This window comes from Ahaetulla prasina, chromosome 1, assembly GCF_028640845.1.
Source record: "Ahaetulla prasina isolate Xishuangbanna chromosome 1, ASM2864084v1, whole genome shotgun sequence".
NCBI classification, from domain to species: domain Eukaryota; kingdom Metazoa; phylum Chordata; class Lepidosauria; order Squamata; family Colubridae; genus Ahaetulla; species Ahaetulla prasina.
In genome coordinates, this window is record NC_080539.1 from 365,661,947 (window position 1) to 365,686,662 (window position 24,716).

General features: G+C 38.8%; 1 protein-coding gene across 5 annotated transcripts in view; it reads right to left on the reverse strand.

Annotated features, from left to right (window-relative positions):
• Nucleotides 1–4: 4 nt before the first annotated feature.
• UPF1 (UPF1 RNA helicase and ATPase) overlaps nucleotides 5–24,716 on the reverse strand; it is a 30,616-nt gene continuing 5,904 nt past the window's right edge. Inside the window, exons 2-23 of one of the 5 annotated variants that reach the window (XM_058163457.1) lie at nucleotides 23,524–23,666; nucleotides 22,199–22,288; nucleotides 19,555–19,722; nucleotides 19,232–19,412; nucleotides 18,521–18,682; nucleotides 17,030–17,114; nucleotides 16,804–16,902; nucleotides 16,290–16,407; nucleotides 16,034–16,193; nucleotides 15,813–15,931; nucleotides 14,853–15,017; nucleotides 14,368–14,482; nucleotides 13,930–14,073; nucleotides 12,576–12,789; nucleotides 12,044–12,161; nucleotides 11,045–11,201; nucleotides 10,372–10,514; nucleotides 9,066–9,240; nucleotides 4,515–4,596; nucleotides 4,000–4,176; nucleotides 2,354–2,571; nucleotides 6–1,394 (exon numbers count right to left, since the gene is read on the reverse strand). In XM_058163457.1, the coding sequence (XP_058019440.1) occupies nucleotides 1,278–1,394; nucleotides 2,354–2,571; nucleotides 4,000–4,176; nucleotides 4,515–4,596; nucleotides 9,066–9,240; nucleotides 10,372–10,514; nucleotides 11,045–11,201; nucleotides 12,044–12,161; nucleotides 12,576–12,789; nucleotides 13,930–14,073; nucleotides 14,368–14,482; nucleotides 14,853–15,017; nucleotides 15,813–15,931; nucleotides 16,034–16,193; nucleotides 16,290–16,407; nucleotides 16,804–16,902; nucleotides 17,030–17,114; nucleotides 18,521–18,682; nucleotides 19,232–19,412; nucleotides 19,555–19,722; nucleotides 22,199–22,288; nucleotides 23,524–23,666 (3,150 nt within the window). In that variant the 3' untranslated portion in view covers nucleotides 6–1,277. Of the gene's footprint in view, nucleotides 1,395–2,353; nucleotides 2,572–3,999; nucleotides 4,177–4,514; nucleotides 4,597–9,065; nucleotides 9,241–10,371; nucleotides 10,515–11,044; nucleotides 11,202–12,043; nucleotides 12,162–12,575; nucleotides 12,790–13,929; nucleotides 14,074–14,367; nucleotides 14,483–14,852; nucleotides 15,018–15,812; nucleotides 15,932–16,033; nucleotides 16,194–16,289; nucleotides 16,408–16,803; nucleotides 16,903–17,029; nucleotides 17,115–18,520; nucleotides 18,683–19,231; nucleotides 19,413–19,554; nucleotides 19,723–22,198; nucleotides 22,289–23,523; nucleotides 23,667–24,716 lie in introns of all 5 variants that reach the window. The other 4 variants (XM_058163458.1, XM_058163460.1, XM_058163461.1 and 1 more) reach the window with 4 other exon arrangements.

Here is a 24,716-nt window from a genome sequence, read left to right on the forward strand (position 1 = left end):
TCAAAAATACTTCAAGGAATGGGCATAGCCGATCCATAATCATGTATTATCACTGCCATAATACTGCCCAGAGCCATAGCAGTCTGGGACAGCCTAGAAATGTTATAAACGTATTAGTAAAACTACAGTTAAATCTTAAACCAAGAAGACAGTGCCACCACTTCCAAAGTGGCACTTTCTCATACGTTGGCATTCATATTATTCAGATTTTATTCAAGAGGCCCAAATATGCTCAGAAGTGAATCATAAACTATGCTGTTGGTAGAATGTTTGTTTTCACAGTTGCTGGAGAACTGGGCCCTTTACATAATTAAAAAAAAACAACAACCCAAAATGATAGAAACAATTGATACTGGGAATTGCCTATACTTGCGTTTAATATGGAGAAAGAAACTGCCTCTCTCCCTGGCAATTCCATTCAGATAGCCTGATCAACAGCCTTTGGTAATTGCCCATCTATTAAGGTTTTCAATGTTTCAAAGACAGTGTATTTATTGATTTATGTCCATTTATTAGCTGTCCAACTCTAATGGAATCTATGTTGTGGTAAGAAGTTTCACCACAGAGTGATGCCTTGTATGAAATGCTTCAATGTGATCAGACATTTATTTACCCATTCAATTTCACAGGGGATTTCCAAACGGAGACTTAGGAGACAGAGAAAAACATTTTTTTTTTCAAATCTCAAAAATATTATAAAAGCGAGGTGTTTTTCTCAGCAGAACCTAATATTGAGGTTGCATTGGATCTGAAGGAAAAAAAGGGGAGTGTACTTTTGTGATCTTGGAACTTTTTCCTGAGTTGGGGACTAAAATTCAAAGCGAATTAGAAACTAATCAAGGAGAGAATTAGCCTAGAACTCAGGAGAAATTTCCAGACAGTTAGAACAATTAAATGGAATAGATTCCCTCCAGAAGTTGTGAGTGCTCCATCACCAAATTTGGACAACCATTTGCCTAAAATGGTATAGGGTTCCCTGCCTGAACAGGGGGTTGGACTAGAAGACCTCCAAGGTCCCTTCCACCTCCATTACTCTATTATTCTCTTATAAAGAAGACAGCCTCTTTCTGTCTTCTCTAGTTGAATATTATTAGCATCTTCATAGCTACAAATTAAGTTAGCAATCTTAAATAAGCAAAAAGAAGCAAAACAATCCCAGAACACCTATTTACAGACTCCTCTCATGGATGGGAGGCTTGACTATTCAGAGCAGCTGAGAAGGCAAGAGATACTGATATTATCAAGCTGTTTTTTTACCCCATAAACCACCTTACACTCTAATACTGTGACAGCCCTGTCACTCCATGTTGATATGCGCGTTCCCCCTGGTAAGTTGAATCCTGCGACAGGGCCACATCAATCTGAGATTTAAACTCATCACCAAGGTAACTATCCTGAAGAGAGAGAAAAATAAACAAAATTTTAAATGAGCATTTTTCCCCATCCAGAAAGATCTACTGAGCCACAAGGTGAGAGATACTGATAAAACTAAGATATACTTAGTTTTCTTTTCCCAAGTCTGGTACAAGCAAATGTTTTACAGAAACAATGAAGAAACAAACAACTCCGCGAAGTTTGCCGCAAACTTAAGACTTATCTATTCCATCTTGCAGGACTGGCTTGAATTTTAAATTTTTAGCTGATTTTATGGGTTTTAAATTTTTATTAATTTTATAGGGTTTGATTGTATTTTAATATTGGGCCAAATTTAATAAGTTTTTTAATGTCTGTTTTTAGTACTGTATGTGTTGTTGCTGTATTTTATTTTGGCTGTAAACCGCCCTGAGTCCTTCGGGAGAAGGGCGGTATACAAATTAAAATAATATTATTATTATTATTATTATTATTATTATTATTATTATTATTATTATTATTATTATTATTAACAACTCAGGATTTCTGAAGAGCAGCAGAATAATTCAAGATTAAAACCAGTGACAGATGATTCAAAACTGTTTAAGAACCAACGTAGCAGATAACTAGAAGAATATTTCCCAATTCTGACACCATCACAATGGCTTATGATATTTAGCCCACTTGTGCAAGATAATAAGTAAATTTCTCAAATGAAAGATTGATCAGAGGAGATTCTTAAACACTAGACGCAAAGCAATTTGAGGCAGTCTTCCCCCAATCCTGTATTCTTCAGATGTCAGGTTACAGTATCTAGCATTAATGGGGGTAAATAGTCTTAAAACATCTTGCATACAACAGGTAGCAAAAGATGTTTGGCCTTTAGAGGAAACCTCTCTTGGATCTTAAATCAAGATGATTGTGCCACCACTTAACGTCTCTGTAGAACTTAACTCAGAATCACTTCCCCAAGCAGCATCTGAGAAGCAAATGTTGTTACCTGTGACAATTCTGGCTGCGAGAGGCCAGGCTGGCTCATCTGCGAGGGCTGGCTCATGGAGATGTAACCCTGAGTCAAGGGGCCCTGAGAGAAAGGCTGGGAGACCACATCTTGGCTACCCTGGCTGTTGGGGAGGTTCGACTGGCTGGGCCCTGGAATCCCAAAACGGTTCTTCTGTCGCCCACCACGGCCAGTTTTGCCTTTCAGGTTTCCACGTCCTGGAAGGACAACCAAATCTCAATTCAGGTAGTCCTCGACTTACAACCCACAGCTGAGCCCAACATTTCTGTTGCTAAGTGAAATATTTGCTAAGTGAGTTTTGCCCCATTTTGCAACCTTTCTTGCCACAGATGTTAAGTGAATCACTGCAGTTGATAAGTTAGGTTTGCAAAAAGTGATCACATGACCCCGGGACGCTGCAGCCGTCATGTGAGTCAGTTGCCAATCAGGTGACCATTGGGATGCTGCAACGGTCATTAGTGTGAAAAACGGTCGTAAGCCACTTTTTTCACTGCCGTTGTAACTTCAAATGTTCACTAAACGAACTGCCGTAAGTAAAGAACTATCTGTACACAAACAGACACAAAACTTTGTTTGACAAGACTGCACTCCAAATAGGTAGGTGGTATCTACATCTGGGATAGATCATATTCTACATGCATGAAACTGCTAAACATATAATGTGAAGGAAATCTTAAAATATGCTACAACAGACCTGGGCACATCTGGCTCTTTGACTGTCCCTGCCCATCCTGCATGGATTGCTTTTATTTTGAAGGCAACTATTTTTTAAAATTTACATATGTAAATTTCATAGGCCTATTGGCTCAACCTTCCACAACAGTCCCAGTTTGGGCAATTAATTGCTCCCCCCCCCACACTAGAAACTCCCAACTAAAAATCTACCTTTCCAGCTAAAGTTATATACAGATCTCTTAAGCAGAATATGTTGCTGAGTGTTAACTTCCCTCCCACACACAGCAATTTCAAAGCTAATTGTCAGCGATAATTTTATTCTCTGTTTGACAAAAATATGTAAAAGGAGGAGTTGCTTTCTGGTTCTGAAGTAAGCAAAATCAGAACAAGTCAGATGCACAGAAATTTAAGAGTCGGCTTCATTTACAAGGGCCTGCTGATTGAGCACAATGGAATTTTGGGAGTAAATCTCTTTCACTGACAATATATTTTATTTCATATATATATATATATCACACTGTTCTACTACTTCCGGAGGGCACTGGAGTTGTGATGCCCTTCAGTGATTTATAGCAGGGGTATCCAATGTTGGCAACTTTAAGACTGGTGGACTTCAACTCCCAGAATTCCCCAGCCTTCTGGGAGTTCAGTCCACCAGTCTTAAAGCTGACAAGGCTGGACACCTCACTTATGGTCTTTGTCTTTTCTTATATTCTTGTTTTGCACTTTTTTTTTGTAATTGGATACTGCTGAGAATTCAGAAATTGTGGTGAAAAAAAATCCAGTCAATTGATCAATACATACATGTGTACTGAAAAGGATGAATGCACACCAATCTAGAGACATGCAAATTAAAATATTTTCTTTCTCCCTGCCACACACACACACACACACACACACACACCCGCGCATATGTTCACTTGATGATCACATAACAAAATAATTTGCACCTGCAAACATCCCACCTGCAGCTGGTCCATTGGCCTGTCCAAAGTACCCTGGGGGTGGCATGGGAGGCATCACCAAGTTGAATGGGATAGGAATGTTCATGGTGGTGACATGACTGGGCCCAGCACTGATCATCCCAATCTGATCATGTGTTTGGAAATACATGTTGGATGGCCGGCCTGAGAACGTGGGGAGAAAGATGTTGAGTAGTTTTAAGATGAGATAGCTACTGTAATATATTTCTTTTACCCAGATTCTTTTTCCTCCTAGTACAAAATGGGATTAGGAATTATTTGCCTAACTTTTGATTTGGAATGGCACATGGAATATCCATAACGTGTATCCCACCGAATCTATTGGGCAAAGTGGGCAAGCAACCCCACTAAACAAACTAATAAATCAGAACAATTAACAACCACAAAAGGCAAAAGGCAGGCTATAACTAGTTTGGGAATTTAGCCTAGGAGCCAATGTATCATGGACTATCTGGATTACGGAAAGTGCTAAGATCTCTTACCTTGGCTGCTGCGATCATAAACTGATCCAGGGATAATAGCTTCACGGGCATCATACATAGCAGTTGTCATAAACCGGGCTCCCTAAAACAGAATGCAAATTAAAATGTATGAAGAGGAAACAAAAACTATTTTTGTTGTCACAAACATCTGGAATAGCTACCAAAAGACTAACTTCTTGCCTCCAGGCGAGATGCGTGGCATATAAGTCTAATAAATAAACTTTCCTTACAGGACTGCTGAATACATTTTCAATGTACTGCTATACAGCTTTCCTGCCAGCTCTGCAAAGGGCTAGAGTTTTGCTAGAGAAGATACCTGGGAGATGCCCCCAAAGCTGCTGCTTCTGCCGCCTTAGGCAAGATGACTCATGATCTGAATCAGCTTAAAGCAGATGTTTACTTAATTTACTGATTATATGGGTGGAGTGACTAACTTATAACAGAAATTGAAGGCATTCTCCAAGCCAGAGTCCAAATTCATCTGTATGAATATGTGGAGTCCTTAGTGCTCTCTGAGCTTGGTTGTTTGCAGACGTTTCATTGCCCAACTAGTTAACACAATCAGTGCTAGTAAGTGGAGGTGTGGGTTTACTCCCTGTTTATATACAGTAGCTTGTCCTACCAATGTTGGGGGGGGGGGGTTCTTCCTGGTAGTTCCTTCATTAAGGTAGAGTTTTTTGTTTGATTGCTTTCCCGGTGTTAATCCCCAATTATCTGGGTATTCGCTGATGGACAGGATGTACTCTGGTGCTTTTGTTTCGTTCTTAGTGTTTTTACTGTCTCTTTGGAATGGCATGTAAATGTGACTTATCTCTATGTGTCTATTGATTTGTCTGAATGCCAAACTTCCTGAATTCCTAGCATTTTTGCATTTAGCTTGGTCTAGGATGCCTATAGTTTCCCAGTTGAAACTATGGTTAAATCTGTCCATGTGGAATTTTCATCCTATCTTCTGACAGTGCTCTGCTGGTCTTCTGCCTGTCTGTCCTACATAGCAGTTGTGACAGTTCTTACAATGTTATGTTGTAGATGAGCTTCTTCTTGGGCTACTGGGTCTTTTGATTTACTGAAGATGTTTTCAATGGCTTTTGTTGGTTTGCATGCTATGGTGATGCCATCTGTTTGTAACAGTCCCTTGGTTCTTTCCAAGATGTTTTTGATGTATTGTGTTATCCTTTTCATACTTCGTGTTAGTTATCCTGTACTGGGCTGACTGATTAACAAGAAAATAGTACCCTAGTCAAGGAACTACCAAGAAGAAAATTACACCTCCTCAATTCTCAAAAATTTAATCCCGAGCTACATATATTCTATTACTTGTAAAATGACCTCTTCCAGGTAATTTAACAAGCACTCTTGCTGTTAAGTTGTCCTTCTATTATTCTTTGTGGATAAGCAGCCTTTTTTCTTGTGAGATCTTCACAAAGCTTTTTGCATAGCCACATTTGCATTTTCAGTTGTCCTCCCTTTTCCCCCCCTCACTGGAATTATCATTGTCATTGTGTAATTATATTCCTTTATAATAGGGTCTCCATCCCAAGCTGAGTCTTTTCCCACTTGCTTCATCTGTCATGAAATCCTGCGATTGACTATGGGCAGCTTTAATAATCCTTAAAATATATTAAATGGTTATTTTTCCCACTCTCTTCCTATTATTGTCATTTCAGCCAAGTCTTCTAATTAAATTAGAATCAGGTCCAGATTATTTTACCCACTTAATCTCTGCTCACTATTCATGTTTGTTTGAAAAATCTGTACTTTTTAAAAAAAAAATTGGAGAACACTACCTAGATCTTCTCCTTAGTATGGTGTGTGTAAATCAATATTAATAGCAGACTGGCTTATATTTGCTTCTTCTTGTAGCCCAGATATCCCCTATATCCCCTATTTACTTGGATTTCTGAGCAAGACTGGTTATTTTAACATACATTCCAATTCTCTCTTTCTACTTCAGTAAACTGCATTCTTTAACTGCCATATTCCACTTAGAGAATTCAATCTACCAATTCTCTAACTAATAAGCTATCTCTATTTTCCACTGAGCATTTTGGTAAGCTTCATTAAAAAAGTGCGTCTTTCTAACATTTGCAAGTTTTATCCAAGTTCCTTATTTCAAGACTTTCACCTTCAAGCCACACCAGTTAGTTTAAAATCTTCTCAATCAACTTAACTGTGCTTCAAGCTGATCAGTTTTGATTTGTATGATGTAACCCAACTTCTACTACAGGGTATTGACAACTCTAAGACTGGGGAATTCTGGAAATTGAAGTCCATGCGTCTTAAAGTTGCCAACATTGGGAAACACTCTTTTATCAGCTGCCTAGCTAGTATTATATAATATTTGCAAATATTCCCTTCCTGGTTCTCTTCCAGGGACTGGGAAGCTAAGAGGAGGTGGCAACCCATGTTTCCAGGTTCTTGAGTGTCCATCTTCTAGCAGGAGCTTTTCTTTGCAGCACTGAATGTCTCACATGGATTAACAGAAAGGGATAACGGTCAGCAGACTTGATAAGCTTTGGAGGTTGTGTGTCACATGCCTGGATTCTGCTTTTGGCACACAGATGATTATGAAACACGCCTATGCTTATTTCTAGCACTGGTGAGGTGGTATAAAAACAAATACCATCAGTGCAGTATTAGTGATGAGCTTTAGGCTGTCTGTACCCTCTTCTGTATGCCCTTGTGCAGGTGGTCCTTGACTTACTACAGTTCTTTTAGTGACATCACTGAAAAAAGTGACTTATGACCATTTTTCACACTTGCGACTATTGCAGCATGCTCATAGTCACATGATTTACATTCGGATGCTTGGCAACAGGTTCATATTTATAACGGTTGCAGTGTCCCGGGATCAGGTAATAATCTTTTATCTAATCTTCTGACAAGCAAATCAATGGGGAAGCCAGATTTGCTTAACAATCATGTTACTAATTTAATAACTGCAATAATTCACTTAACAAATGTGGCAAGAAAAGTCATAAAATGGGCCAAAACTCACTTAACCAATTTCTCACTTAGCAATATAAATTCTGAACTCAATTATGGTCGTAAGTCAAGGACTACCTATATCTTGTAGAAATAAAAGGTTGCATTTCAAAATACACAAATTTGCATGTTGCTTTGGAGAGATTTTTGCTGACTTTTATGTTTGATTGCTCTCCTGTTACCTGATACTAAGGAATACACGTGAGTTTTGTTTGTTAACTGTACGGCCTAAAGACACCACCACAAGATAGGTATCATCTTTCACATTTGATCTGGGGCTCAGTGACTTGCAGTCCATGGTACAGTTAGCAAAGCTAAAGATTCCCTCGTGGTGAGCCTAAACTCTGGTGACTGCATCCACTCAGGCTTCTTGAAATCTCTCTTCCTTCTCTTGTTTTTTTCTCAGGGTCTGATTTTATTTGTTGATTTAGAAAAATTGTATGGCTTCACACTCACTTTCAGTGACTCTGGGCGGCTTATGAAAAACAAAAACCTAATATAGAACAATAAAAACAATAACTCCACACCCCCGTTTTCACAACTATATGCTATTATTGGAATGAGGAATGCTTATTCTATATTTTTGTCAGTGAAATATTATTACACTTAATAATCTTATTTAATTTTATTATCTCCTTTCCCTTTATTGCTTTTATTTCTCCAACATACTATCCAACTTTTATAAACAGGTAGCCCTCACTTTCCAACGATTCATTCAGTGACCGTTCAAAATCACAACAGCACTGAAAAAAAGACATATGACCAGTCCTCTAAATTGTAGGTTTCACAAGTTTCTGTGGTTACAAAATTGGGATTCGGTAGCTTGGCAAGTAGGACATATTTACAACAGCTGCAGGTTCCCATGGTCACATGATTGCCATTTGCAACCTTCACAGCTTGCCTCCAACAACCAGTCAAAGGTGAAGCCAACAGGAAGTCACAATTCATGGTCATATGACATTGTACTTAATGAGCACAGGTGATTCTTTAATGACCACAGCCAGAACTGCTGTCATAAGTCAGGCATGGTGACATGACTTTTCATTTTATGATGAGTCACTTAGTGACAGAGTTGGCAGTCTCAATTGTGGCCAGTAAGTGAGGACTACCTATATTCGTAAATCTAAATATAGTCACTTTTACTTGTTTGCTCTCATTTTTACAATCAGAAAAACTACAGGTTGAAATTATTTTTTTGTGTTAACATTTAACATTATTCCAGATAATGTTCCAGTTTTTACTTTCATGAACTCATATGTGTTCCTCATTTTCAGTGAAGTGGTATCATCCATACAACAGCTGTGTATGAATTCTGACTTTGATTCTAGCTATCATTATTTTCAACTCTATCTTTCTTATAATAAATGCACTACACTGGAAAAATAAACACAAAGGTAGTATTGTCTTAATCACTTTCTCAAAAGTCCATTCTTAAAGCAGTTTCTTCTTTATTGTAAGGGGCCTCTAGAATAAAACAGGTAGTCCTTGACTTACAAACATAATTGAGCCCCAAATTTCTGTTGCTAAATTATTTTTATTTATTTTTTTGCTCTGCATGGAACTTACTGGATTGATAGTGTTGACCAGTTTTCGAGGCTTGCTAAACTGCATAAGGCTCTCACGGAGATTGTTCAATGGTCCCTCCACCAGGACCTTTTGCTCCTTGTAGTAGTTCAGAAGGTGATTCCAAAGAGGTTGCTTGGAGAGTGCTTTTGGATTCCCAACAATAATGACCCCATATCTAAAAAGATAACAGTAAGACACTATGAAGGATTACTTGCTTACCAACTCATTCACACTTCAAGTTACTTGTTATTAATGTTATTGCAAGGATGACCCACTCTTGAATATTGCCCTTTATCAGGCAGCTTATAACTACTGAGATACGGAAATATCATATATGGAAAATGCCTTCCTAGTCAGTGTCCTTTCAGGACCTGAAATATCACCTAAGCTGATTTTAATCTAATGGTAGTATTGTTTCGCCTAGTTTTAGTATGTACTTTGATTTTGTTATTTTTATAGGCCTATCATACTTTTTTCTTTGGTATTCAATTTAGATTTATTCAGCACTGTAGCTTTAACACTACAGGTTGTCCCTGACTTGCAACCATTCGTTTAATGACCATTCAAAGTTACAACAGCACTAAAAAAAAAGTGACTTAAGACGGTTTTTCATACTTACAAACTTGCAGCATCCCCATAGTCACATGATCAAAATCTGGATGCTTGACAACTGGCTCATATTTATGACAGCTGCAGTGTTGCAGGGTCATGCAATCGCCTTATGTAATCTTCTGACAAGCAAAGTCAACGGGGAAGCCACTTAATAACCGTGTGACTAACTTAACAACAGTGTTTTTACTTAACTGTGGCAAGAAAGGTGGTAAAATGGAGCAAAACTCAGTTAACAACTAACTTGCTTAGCAACATAAATTTGGGGTTCAACTGCCATCATAAATTTTGTAATTTTAACCAGTTTTTATATTTGTAATTGTCAAATATTTCTGTGTTTTATCTTGTTATAAGACACTCAAAGAGTTGCCTTGAATTATGAGATGGGCGGCAAACAAATTTGGTAAGTAAAAAACACAAGCATGTCTTATTTACCCAGAAACACTTGAGAAAACCAAAAAAATATCACACATAAATACATTTGAAGTTTAAAAAAAATTGGTAGAGCTTTTTAACAGCCGTACAAGTACAATTAATAGCTGCCTGAGCCAGTGAACATTTTTTTCAACTTGAAAAATATCTTTTCAGATTGAAAAGTGTTTTTTCCCCCCCTTTCAATCTGGCTCCATCCAAAATGGGTAATTAAAGGATTCCGAAAGCAGAGATTCTATCTCGGATGATTCTGGGAAGTCCAAACCTTGCTCTTGTGAGAGCCACATTGAGACGCCGGGGGTCATTCAGGAAGCCAATGCCTTGATGCTCGTTGGCTCTAACACAGGAGAGGATAATGAAGTCCTTCTCTCGCCCTTGGAAAGCATCAACACTAGCGATTTCAACTTCCTGTAAAGGGGAGGAGGGGCAGAAGAGAGAAAGACTTCTCAAAGCAAATTTCTTATTCTCCCACGTTTCAGTAATGCTCTGTAATACTGGTATTATATATTGCATGAATACGGAACATCTCTTCAGGATTCTAACTTTGAGATTCAGTATTTCAAAACACAATGGAATCTCAGAAATAATCTTGTTTCATTTTTGGGAGCGGGGTTGCAAACTGCACATTACAAAATGTTTTATTTCAATAAATAAACCTGAAATGGAAGGGAGGTCAAGTTTTCTCTCTCTGGATGAAATACAAGCCATTGTCACAATCCTCTCTCCAAAGCAAATAAGAATTACACACTTAAATAGTTGTCTTCTCTAGGTGGAAGTTAAACTACGTACGTTTCTTTTTTTGAAGTTCCTAACTATGCCGCTTCAAGTAAAATATCTGTAAATATAGTACATATGCTTTGAAACAAATGCAAAGACCAACTGGGTTTCTGCAAACCTGGGAATACAAAGAATCAAGAAAGAAAAGCATAACTGACTACCTGATAAAGCTTGGTATGCAAAGATCCACTAAACTGCATGTACTGCACCAAATATGAACGCTGGCCCTCATAGGGTGTGATGATACCAATCTGATCTGGCTTTGCACCAGCCTTCAGTAGCTTCGTGGTTATTTTCTCCACATTGGCTGCCTCTGTTCTGTAAGATAAGGGAGGAAAGGAAAGAAGAGTGAACTCAATTTCTTATCTAAGCTCGTATAAAGTTTGCATGTTTATTCAAATATGCAAAGCATTTCCCCAAATATTAAAATGAGAAAGGGACAAGATTCTATTTGTTACATTTTCCCTCACGTTTATTACTTTGTAAGTAATTTAAGGCAGTGGACATATCTAACATGCTTTCCTCCTATTTTTCCCCAGAACAACCCTGTGTGAGGTAAGATGTGATGAAAAAGAGGAACAAGTCTAAAGTCATTGCTTTTCATGCCTAAAATAGGATAAGTCGTGGTGGCCCAGTGGTTAGAGTGTAGTACAGCAGACTATCTCTGCTGACTGCCAGCTGACTGCAATTTGGCAGTTCAAATCTCATTAGACTCAAAATTGTCTCAGCCTTTCATCTTTCTGATGTCAGTAAAATGAGGGCCCAGATTGTTGGGGGCAATTGGCTGATTCTGTAAACCGCTCAGAAAGGGCTGTAAAGCCCTGTGAAGTGGTATATAAGTCTAAATGCTAGTGCTATTAAATTTTCCTGCCCAAGGTTACCCAGCCAGCTTTCATGGCTAAGGCAGGACTAGAACTCAGAGTCTCCAGGCCTCGAGTCCAGCACCTTAACCTAGTCTAGCAGCTTAACCATGAGACCAAAGTGGCTTTCACAGTTAATAATGTTAATCTTGACTGACTAAATCACATTATCCTATTTCTGAATAGAGGGACTCTATTAACTTTAAAAAGAGAGATGCCTCGCTTAGCCTACGAAGAAATCAACCGGACCTCTCCCTTCTTTCTCACGTATTGGTTGCCATTGATCTTTTTTTTTTTTACCTGTTCAAATAAGAAGTGCCAGAACTTGCAATTTCTTCTTGCCCTTGGGTCACGTAGAAAAACATGGGCTTGTCTGGCTGAGGCCATTGGAAGTCAAACCCCTTCTTCACACGGTCTGCTGCAGGAAAGATGGGACTCATTCATCAGTATAAAGGTCTTCAGTGAATCCTATTTCATTTGATTAAAATGGAGGTTTTTCAATCTCAAAGAAGCACCTCAGCAGCATCAACCCCCTCCCCCCCCCAATAATCAACTGTATCCCAAGGTCAATACCTGCGTTTCTCAACCGTGGGAACTTTTAAGAGGGATGGACTTCAACTTCCACCCATAGCTGGCTGGGAATGCTGGGAGTTGAAGTCCATCCCTCTTAAAAGTTCCCACGGTTGAGAAACGCAGGTAAATACAATTGACAGAGATGCTTCTTGGATACTAAAACCTGCCCCCGATATGCCTAAATTCCCTGGAAACTAAATCCCCTCTGCACATATATCAAAAAAAAAAAAAACCCCAAAAAAACAACAACACCATTTACCTGCAGTGACACCATTCTGGAGTGACCCTTCATAAAAGATGTTGGAAGGAAAAGCACTCAGGGCTGGGTGCATGCGGTACTGGACTTGCAGGCGAATGGGCCGAATGCCCAATACCACCAGTCGCTCAAAGAGGGATTGCGACAGACCTGCTTTAGCTGCCTTCTTGCACATTACGACGGGGCCGAGCTGGCAATGATCGCCCACTAGGATCAACTAAGAAAAAAACAGAGATCCGGTCAATGCAGGCACACCCCTACCATCTGCAGAAAGCCCTAGAGACCGAATTTTAGGTGACCATTGAAAGGCAAGGACTGAAAGCAGCTTTGAATGGCCCATGTTTCCAAGTGGTAACTAGGAAAGGGAGGAGAGTTTCTTTTCATCAGCCTTTGATTTACAGGTGGTCCTCGACTTACGTCCACAACTGAGACCAGAATTTCTGCTGTTAAGTGAGTCACAGCCGATTTTATGATATCACTGCAGGTGTTAAGTGAATCATTCAGCTGTTTCAGCAAAATCTGGCTCCCCCCCCCCAATCGACTTTGCTTGTTGGAAGGCAGCTGGGAAGGTCACAAATGGGGTAACCTGACAATGGGACACTGGAACTGTCGGTTGCCCAATTTCAATCATACGATCCCAGGGAGGTGACTGCAGCACTTGTGTGAGATCCAGAAATGTCACTTTTTGGACATTGCTGTTGGGGTTATCTGTAATTGTGCCTCAGCCATTAAATGGGTAGCATTCACTAATGCCTGTTTAATCTCCTGACATAGAGATCCAGAGTCACCTTATTGCAGAGTTGCAATAAATTTAATAAATAATTTAAAAAATAAAGCTACTTATTCTCTTCTCCACAACCACCTGAGTTCTACCTTTGGATTTTTTTCTCCCCTCTCCATCCAGCTTCATACTTTTTTCCAGACTTCATCAATTACCTCATTCTGGATTCCTCTTTCAAGCCTTCTCAAGCAGCATACCAAATTTTAATTTAGACAGAAATTTATGTGGGCAATTGTGCAGTGTGACTCCGTATCTAAAATCTCCATTTCAAACAATCTAAATTCTCTTCCTGAAGCTTCATGCAGGCCCCCATTTAAAAAAACAACAACCCATACACATAACCAACCTGCTCAGTACAAACAAAACTCAAAAAGAAAAAAAAATACTTAAATAAAAAATGGAATTTCCCAATGTTTATTTACTTATTCCTATATCAAAGTTCTTAACTGCCCATCTCTCTCATAGATGGGCTCTGGGCGATATACAATTTTTTCAATGCAATAAAACTTTAAAAACTAAATAATTTAAGATTCAAAATTTTAAGAATGTAATTTTTTTAAAGCCGCCTCAGCCTACCTGTTTTGCCCCAAGAACAACAGGCACCATGCACTCTGGCTCAGTGGCCTGTGTGCTTTCATCGATCAAAATGGAACGAAACTGCATTTTAGCAAGTCTTGGGTCGCCGGCTCCGACACATGTGCAACAAATGACATCTGCATTCTAAGGGGGATAAAACCACAAAGTTTCAGGATTGTTGAACATATGGCACTGCTACTACCAACTGCTCCCCTGACTCTCTATACTAAGCTATGATACGGCTTCCTTGCATTGTGTGCTGTACCCACCAAGATTTCATTGCCAAAGAATGTTTGGGGATAGGTTCACTCTTTGTTTTTGCTGCCCTGAAGATGAATAAGGACACAGCTCACCTACCTGCATCAGAGCAATTTTGAGCACAGAGTATCAAGTCCTGTGAGGAACCAGGACAGCAGCTAAGCACAAGAAAATGATTACCATTAGCAATTCCCGCTCAGCTGTTCGTTTAAGTGCTCGGTAGCGCTTCTCATCAGCGGATGACAGTTCCCCAGTCTCATCTTTCAGTTGCTGCAGTTTCTGGAGCTCTGGCATGCTGAGAAACAAAATACACACAACTTAGGATGCTGTAAGTGCAGGAAATGTTACAACTATCCTTGTTTCATTAAGTTGCATCCTGCTTTTAAGGTATCACAATTCAAAGGCAACAAGAATGAACACTGAGGCATTAGCTACAACAGGGAAAAAAGGCAGCATTAGACAAAAAATAAATGTAAACTTTTGTCTCAAAGTTAATCTACAGATACAAAAGAACTTCATTCTTTTTAATAAACTCAACCCTGGAGCAAAGAACTCTTAGCACAATCAGCTAAATCTTAAGGGTTGTAGAAAATATGCAACTATGATCATCAGAATGAATGCAAGAATAAAAAATACTGGCAAGACCATTCCCAATAATGTCTTACCTATCCATATTCCTGATCTGGTTATGCAATGCTAAGAAAGAGACAGGTGAATCAATGGCCTCGCGGCTCTTTGCACACAGGCGCACCACCTTCAGCCCCGTCTGATGTATTTTTTCGGTCAGCTGGTCCACAGCAATGTTACTTGGGGCACAAACCAGCACAGGCCTTTGAAAACAGCATGAAACTCTGATTAGATGAAAAACTGAGAGCAAACCATTCCATCCAACCAAAACCTCTTTATATTACATTTGGGATAGCGCTTGCAAAGCTATAATTTTAATGCAAACAAAGGGCTAGTGGAGATTGCAAAAACAGATCTGCCGATATTAGATTTTTATCCTGCCTTTATTACTTTATAAATAATTCAAAGCAGCAAAAGTACATAATACGTCTTCTTCCTCCTATTTTCCTCACAAACACTATCCTGTGAGGTGGACTAACAAGAGAGAAACTGGCCCAAAGTTACCCAGCCAACATTCATGCCTAAAATGGGACCAGAACTCACCATTTCCTGATTTGTAAGTCAGCCTCTTACCCCCTATACAAAAGTTGCCTTATTAGGGACAGCTAATAGATTTATGGTTGAGTGAAAAAAGGAATCACAGTCTTAGCCCATCTCTGACCTCTTAACAGTTGCTAGCATCAGAGGGCTCCAACCTTGGCAACTTTAAGACTTGTGGACTTCAACTCCCAGAGTTCCTCAGCCAGCAAAGGGAATTCTGGGAGTTGAAGTCCACAAGTCTTAAAGTTGGCAAGGTTGGAGACCCCTGATCTAGACAGAAGCATTTTGACTTTTTGAAAGTTTTGATAGGGTGTCAGAGATGGCAGCTGCCTGGTCAGTGTCCCATCTCCTTTTACAAGTGTCACATCCACATTCCAAAGCACCGACCTTTAATCATAGATTACAGTAAATCTATTCTGCCCTCTGGGTTTTGAGCTAGTGTGTCCTTTCTCTCTTACCCATTTCCTTGCCTTGCCAGGTGATACACAATTGTGGCTGATGTCACAGTCTTGCCTGTGCCAGGGGGCCCCTGGATAAGACTCAAGGGACGCTGCAAAACAGTCTTCACTGCATACACCTGACAATAAAAGCAAAGAGGACTGTGAAGTCAAACAGGTTATAAACCCAACACCTGAAACTCTAATTCCAATTCCTGGGTTTGCTGTGGAACAGGACAAACCTGAGAATGGTTGAGATCTGGAAGTCCTTGTGCTGTGAAGCGCTTTGGCAACTGACATTTAATTATAACATCTTCCACCTCATGACCCAGAAGTTTGTGATAGATGTAGCCAGAAACTGATGTTTCATCCACAGCAAATGTTTTTAGGGCACTCTGCATTCTGAAAAAGAGAGGCACAAGTGTGCATTTTGACAGTGTCTCACCCTCCCCCAAAAAGCAAAATCAAGAGCTGCCCCCTAAATAAAGCTGCACCAACCTATCAAAGGATGTCGATTTCCATACAAAATCCACTTGGAAATTGTGAGTCACTTCCACAGGCGCACCGACACTACTTCTCAACTCAATTGCAATTTCATCACCGTAATCTACAAAAGCTTGTTAAGCAGTAATTTCAGAAAAATATAAGGCACTACGTGCCTTCTCATTGCTGCACATAGACTGATGCATAACTTTACAGAATCATATCTAATTTAATTTATTTATTTACATGAAGGCTCATAGTATAGTACTAGAATGTACTACCACTATTAATGGCCTGGAAAGATAACCAAGCAGAGAATTATAGGTAAGATGAATGTTAACAGAGGCAAAACCAAAAAGTTAAGCATCTTTTAATTTTCTGTATGACCACCAAGAGTTTTAAGACAGCGCAGAAAAAAAGATACTTGTCATTCATAATTCTACTACAAAAATCTAGCAGTAAATCCATTTGCCAGCTAGTACATTCTCATTCTGCATTTTCCTCCATCTTGTGAAATTAAAAAGGATACTATCAGGAACTTTAATCACATGGCCAATTCCTTTCCACAGTGGGGCCAAGTCCCCTTTGTATCTCAGGCAGATCTCATCCCCTTGCATCAAACGCATATCTGAGGAGACAGTAAATAACTGAATATTTTTTGAAGATAGCACTGTATATGGTATCATCTGCCCACTGATTTTTATTAACCCAATACTCTTTTTTAAACTTATTGATATTGTTAATTCCAGTCTGACCTGAATCAGTCTTTGGCAGGGTGAAGTAGGCAATCCTTTTCTTGTTCAAACCAAGATCCCATCTCACAGTAATGTTGTCTTGAGTCTAAAATAAAGAAAGATAATTCTTTATTTTTTGATTTTTTAACTAGAATCAAAGCTGATCTGGCCCTTTATCTCCTATTTTATTCCAGTGGATGGATCACTTATGTAAACAGATTTGTAATCTTCTTTGCTGACTTTTTTAAAAACATGGTCGATTCAATGCTTGCTGGAAGATTTCAAATGCATCAGTAACAATAATATTAAGGGGACTGATTAATCTGATTAATTCAGTGGAGCTGCTTCTCATTCATAGACAACTGTTCTTTTCCTATTCACCGGCTAGTTGTCTTCTTCTCACTTATTTGCAAACGCACAGAATCCACATGCAGCTTTAGAACTATCAGACTGCCCACTTCTAATCTATTAATAGCCCACTTTTTTTGCCAGATTATATTTGCTGCAATGCCTGTTGCTTTCTACTGAAGAACAATACATGCATATAGCAGATCACTCTGTCTGTACTCAGAGACTTTAAGATAGAACAGAATACAAATTAAATAATTTGGAAAAAAATTCTCCTTCAAAGAATAGCAGAACAATTCTCCCAACAAAGCACTTATCAAAAGCAGCTAGAACAAAAATAATCTGTAGAAAATATAACACTCAAGCTATCAACAGAGACCCATGTATTTATGATGCTGACATGAACATGTAACTATTTACAATGCCCAGTGCAAGCAGATAAGGTTGCATTACAGAAGTTGACATTTCCATCTATCAAGATACAAGCTTAACCTACTTGTCTTACAGTCAGAGCGATGGTTTTCTCAGCAGTAATATATGGCTGTGAGAGTTGGACCATAAGGAAGGCTGAGCACCAAAGAACTGATGCTTTCGAACTCTGGTGCTGGAAAAATTTCTTGAGAGTCCCTTGGACTGCAAGGAGATCAAATCAGTCAATCCTAAAAGAAATCAACCCTGACAGTCCTTTGGAAGGACAGATGCTGAAGCTCAGATGCTCTGGCCACCAAATGAGAAGAGAGGATTCATTGGAAAAGACCCTGATGTTGGGAAAGATGGAAGGCAAAAGGAGAATGAGATGGCAGAGGAGGAGATGGTTAGATAGTGTCATTGATGCAATGAACATGAATTTGGGCAAACTCTGGAAGAGAGGACAGGGGCTGGCATTCTATGATCCATGGGTCATGAAGAGTCACACATAATTTAGCAACTGAACAAGTCTTCTGCTTAAAAATTATATCAGAGAAACATAGTAAGAACCCAACACCAACTCCAGGACTCAATGACTAAATGGAACTAAGGATATGGTTCAACTATATTTCAAATGCCTTCCAAACTTATGAATTATACAGTCTTTCAGAACTCTCACAAACCCACCCCCAGCATACTGTTCAGTGTCACCAATCCAAATTATTTCAAGGGGCTGCTTCCTTTTATCCATTTTACCTGAGATTCCTTCAATTTCTTGTCATAGTCTGCTTCAAGCTTGACCAGAGGACCAAAGATGTTCTGGTACTGATAAGCATCTTCATATCTAAGGAGGACATGCTGTGGCTCTTCATCAACCCCAGGCTTTTCCAGGTCCTCCAAAGTAGCAGATGGGTTCTCCTGCAATCACAGACAACAGGACGCTAAACCCAATTTCTCCAGCTGGTTTATGGGAATCCTTCCAAGATGAGGGAACTAAATACTAGGAATATCTTATCACATACTTTAAGTCACAAAACAATGAAATTCAAAGCATGCCCATTTAAATTACTAAATGTAAAGATATTGCAAATAACAACAGGCCATAACATGCCTTTGACCAAAATCACCCAGAAATCCTAATTATATACTATGGAAAAAATATTGTTGTAGATTGTGCAAATTCTGCTAAATTTGCAGAATTCATCTTTTGCTGATTAGGATGAAGACAAAGCTTCAAAACCCCAACAACTGGTGTTCTTATTCAACTACCTTGCTGGTTTTAGTATTCAAAACTTTTTAAGAGCATCCTCACAGTCCAAATTGATTTAGAAAGAAACCAAGGATACTCAGGAAGCTGTATTCTGAACCCAGTATTATCTGTCTGTCTCAAATATATCTGTATGTCTTAGATGACATCTTCTAGCTCCCGTTTTCTCTCCATGGACAGCCTGAATCTCTCAAACACACCTTCCACAGTTCTTCTAGTTTGTTAATTTGCTGAGCTGTGATCTGCCGGGCCCTCAGTTGTTCCTGTTCTGACGGAATTTTGACTAGCCAGGAAAGGAAGCAGCGATCCTGAATCAAAGGCTGCCACTGTGAGCTGTCCCAATTGATGTCCTTTAAGCTGCTCTGGCTGGCACAAGGCTGCCTGCACAATCGGGATATGAGAGAAATATATTAGACAAACACAAAAAGTAGTATTCAATTCAAAATTACATTAAAATATATACTTAATAATTTCTTGTGATCGTTTCAAATAATGTATTTCTAAAAAGCAAACATTCTCTTACCTGCATAACAAAACGACCACGGAGTCAGCTTTGGCCGGGATGAAACCAAGAAGAAACACATTACGACAGCCACAATTGTAGCATTCCAAGACGGTCTCGCCCAGAGGACCATCCTTATGAAGAGTCACTTCTTTGCACTTGGCTCTCACAAGGTGGTTCACAATGTGACTGACAAAAGACAGAGACATTGCAAAACAATGATTGCACAACAAAAGTTTTCTTTGAAATGTAAATAGAAAACTCCTTATTTATATTGGAAAAATAAAATGAAGTGCAATTTAGAAAAAAAGAATTGGAAGGGACCTTGGAGGTCTTCTAGACTTACCTCCTGCTCAAGCAGGAGACTCTATGCCATTTCAGACAAACGGCTGTCCAGTCTCTTCTTAAAAGCGTTCAGTGATGGGAGCACCCTCAACTTTTGAAGGCAAGCCGATCCCCTGATTAATTGTGCTGTTAGGAAATTTCTCCTTAGTTCTAGGTTATTTGTCTCCTTGATTAGTATCCGCTGTTTCCTGTTTTGCCTTCTGATATTTTGGGACATAGGTTGACCCCCCTCTTTTTTCTGTCAGCTTCTCAAATATTGGAAGATTCTCAAATAGAGGAAGATGGGCCTCTGTGGCTCAGACTGGTAAGACAGTCTGTTATTAACAGCAGCTGCCTGCAATTACTTTAGGTTCAAGCCCCACCAGGCCCAAGGTTGACTCAGCCTTCCATCCTTTATAAGATAGGTAAAATGAGGACCCAGATTGTTGGGGGCAATAAGTTGACTTTGTATATAATATACAAATGGATGAAGACTATTGCTTGACATAGTGTAAGCTGCCCTGAGTCTCCGGAGAAGGGCGGGATATAAATGCAAATAAAAAAAAATTGCTATCATGGCATAATTTTTCTTTTCACTAGACTTTCCTCTTTTCACTAGAATTCAAGTAAAGAGGATATTTATTTTATATCCTGTCTTTGTTATTTTTACAAATTCACTCAAGGCAGCAAATAAATAGTGGAGTTAGGTAAACCATCCATTTTGGGTAACACAATGAACAATGTGAAGGTCTTACTGAACTTCCTGGGAAGTTCAGTCATGATTAGCAAGAAATATCAGCCAGCTGATACTCCATGTTCTAGTCCTGCCTTACCCATGAAATCCAGCTGAGTGACTTTGGACAAGTAACTCTCTCTCAGACCAACCCACTTCACAGGGTTGCTATCGTGGGGAAATAGGAGGAGAAAGGAGTATAGTGGATGTTCAACACCTTGAGTTATTTATAAAAATAATGAGGGAATATAAACAAATAAAATGTGGCAGGTGAAACCTTCCAGAGATATACTCTTCCTCAGGTGCTTATGCACTAGCACCATTCAAGTTAGATTATTTAACAGAATTTACTTGCAAATGCATTTGGAAGAGTGAGCTACCTTAGTGCCTAATGCAATTAGCTCAGCTGTTCATGGAAAACTAGCAACTAAACCGTGTGACACTAATACAGTATCAATTGCACTGGTTGTTGATGTATCTTCAGACCCAATTCAAAGTGCAGTTTTTGATCTTTAGAACCACAACTGCCTGGATCCAGCTTACTCAGGCCATCTACATCTGTATCAAGAGGCTTGCTCTTAAGAACCTTCACAAAGGCCTTACCAATGAAGAGTGCTAGTGCCAGCAATTTGATAGCGTTGAAAAAAGGGGCTTTTCAATACAATTCCCATGCTCTAGTACAAACTGGTATGTCCTACATCTCTGCAAACTTTCAAAAGCAGCAAAAACCTATTTGCTTTGTTGTTTCTTGACTACTCCATGATACATATAGTCTGTTAAGTTGCTAATTTTAACTTGTTTCATGACACAGGTAGCCTTGATCACAATTGGGTCTGGAATTTTCATTACTAAATGAGGCAATTGTTAAATGAGTCATGCCCAATTTTACCACCATTTTGCTATGGTCATTAAGTGAATCACAGTTATTAAGCCAATCCAGCTCCTCCCCAGATTTGCTTGTCAGAAGCCAGATGGGAAGGTCACAAATGGCAATCTGACCCGACATGCTGCAACTGTCATAAATATATGCCAGTTGCCAAGTGCTCAAATTTTAATTAAGTAACCATGGGGACACCGCAATAGTTCTAAGGGCAATGAGCAATCATGTCATTTTTTTCAATGCCACTGTAACTTCAGTTGCTAAATGAATGGTCATAGGTCAAGGACTACCTGTATTTAAGCCAAATAGTGTTCATTACTGATTCTTACTGTTATTTCCCTATATTGTATTTATAATACATTAAGGGATTGTATTTTATGAAATACTAAAAGACTTTTGTGTACATAATAGAAAACACCTTATGTCGACTTAGCTCTAACAAGCGTGCCTTACTAAAATGTTGGTAGAGTTTAAGCCACCTTGCAGAAAGCATTTTCAAGCTAGACTGGATTTTTGCAGAAACTGAGAAGTCCCATAATTCAACAATAGAGTACAAATACTTCTATTCAGTAGGGACCTAAGCTCAATTGACGCAAATTCTCCCTCAAGATTTTGGATAGTTACTAACAGCAAAAGTGGACCAATTATTTGAATTAGCACCTGAAAGCTTTCTATGTTCTACATTTAACAGAAGTGAATTACATTCTCTTGTGAATATGAATATTTACCTGCCAGAGGTATTCCCACGTCCATTGCAGAACCACTTCTTGCTGGTGTTACAATAGACCACGCAAGCTGGGTCATGGATACCACAATAGCTAAGGAAAACATAGAGGGACCATAGCTGTAAATCTATTCTACTTCAAGCAGAGGAAATCAATGACACTCAGCCATACAAACTGATTTAAGGAATTACAAAGACTACAATGTCACTGCTTCTGAAAGCTGGCAGAAGCATTAGTAACCTTCTGAACTTTATACTATCACAACATGCCCTTTGTGGGCAATATAGCTCCTCGTGATCAATGTCAAACATCATAGAATATCATAGAACAGATCATCATAGAATACTTTATTGGCCAAGTGTGATTGGACACACAAGGAATTTGTCTGTTCATTTGTCTTGTGCATAAGCTGTCAGTGTACATAAAAATACATTCATCAAAAATCATAAGATACAACACTTAGTGATAGTCATAGGATACTAAATAAGCAATCAAATCATACTAGTTAACTAAATAAAATAATATAAATCCTAAAGATACAAGCAACAGGGTTATAGTCAAGTAGGAGGAGATAGGCAATAGGAAGGATGAGAAGAATAGTAATAGTCAACATAAGCACAGACATTCAAAATACATTGTTACAGAATACCACTTATTCAGCTAAATACTGCAGATTATGGCATAACCAAACCAATGTAATCTTCCAAGCTTCAGAAAAACAGAATAACAGAGTGGGAAGGGACCTTGAAGGTCTTCTAGTTCAACCTTCTGCTCAAGCAGGAAACTCTATACCATTTCAGACAAATGGCTGTCCAATCTCTTCTTAAAAATCTCCAGTGTTAGAGAACCCACAACTTCTGGAAGCAGTAAAGCATAAATGCAATATTCTTAGAAAGCCAGAAGCAACGTGTTAGAAAATGATCTGACGCACTAAGGCACCTTAAAGGGTCAGATATAAAACTACATAAAACATGGAATAAGAGCATTTAGGTCCAAGAAAAGGCAACAGCAATTCCATCTGATAAAAGACTGGACCTCATACAAGATCATTTATTTTAATATAACCTAACAGGAACCTATTGTAAATCCTTTAATCAACTGATAAAAACAACTTTCTCAATCCCAGTATACTTGCCCAGGTTCTACGTGAGGGCATAAACATACCCCAGAAACCTAAGGAGAGAGTCACTAGATACTGGTTCTAGGTTATGATGGCAAAATGGCATGGGAAATGAAAAAGTAAATCACTCACTAGCCACAGGGAGAAAGCTTCCCCAGTATATTAAATTGATGTCCTGTTCTCATAACACCAGGCTCTACTATCTCACCTGCAGGCATGTACAGGAAGGTCCTTGGTGTAGTAAGTGTCTTCCTCGTCTTCTTCAAAATTGAGCTCCGCAAGAAGTTGGCTGGTTTTAGGCACATTATCATCCACTGCCCCATTCTGGAGGATGCCATCTGGTCCATTTACCTTGAGTTAAAACAAAACAAAAGTCACATATGCAACTAATTTATTTTTTTAAAAAACAAATCATACAGGTTTTTTTAAAAAAGGATACATCAATGCCAATTTACAAGCATATGTACAGACTCTTGAATTATGTTCAGTAAACATTGTGATGGCCTTTTAAAAAATAATGCTATTTTTAAAACAGAAGTAAAAAAAAAGTTTTCTGTACAGTAGCAACATTTGGTTCTGATTACTGTCCCTTTGTTGCATTACCTCTTCTATCAGCAGTTTCAAATCATACCTTTTTTTAAAGTAAACACAACACACTTTAAGAGCAATGCCACTAAAAGAAAAACAGTCTCTTCAAACATCTATCCTCCTCTAAAATCACAGAAAAACTCTTCACCACGTTAAGGAAGAACGTTAAGGAATTCTATTGCTTTGATCTACCCCAGTCACAAGGCTATCTAGAAAATCCCAATTCACAAGTTTCCTAAGCAGTGATATAGCATCACTGAAAATTTTGAAATCCACCCATAGATTTTATAGACCAGAACATTTTTGCCTGCTAAACAAGCATGGTAACATCTGCAATTGTTTAAACAGTTGTCTTGTATAAATTTTTTTGTCTGGTAAGCCAGAGTTAACAGAACTGAAGCAATGGCTAAAGTGCTAATTATTGACTTATTTTTCCCAAATTCTTTAATCCCCCTCTCACCCCAGTGCATGAAGGTTAGCCCTTGGGAAAGGCCCCGATTTAGGAACCCTAATCTTGCCTGGGCATAATAATGATTTCCTTCAGTAGCTCTCAAGGTAAATGGCTGCTACCAATGTTTCATCTATTCTTCAATGAGAAATTTGATTTCTGCTTTCATCTCTTATACGGTAAGTCATTCTGATTCAATGAGCAGGTGGTCTTGGAAGTCAAATACTAGTTTTCACTAATGACGGAGGAATCTCACTGTTATATATATATTTTTACATTTATATCCCGCCCTTCTCTGAAGACTCAGGGCGGCTTACAGTGTGTAAGGCAATAGTCTCATTCTATTTGTATATTTACAAAGTCAA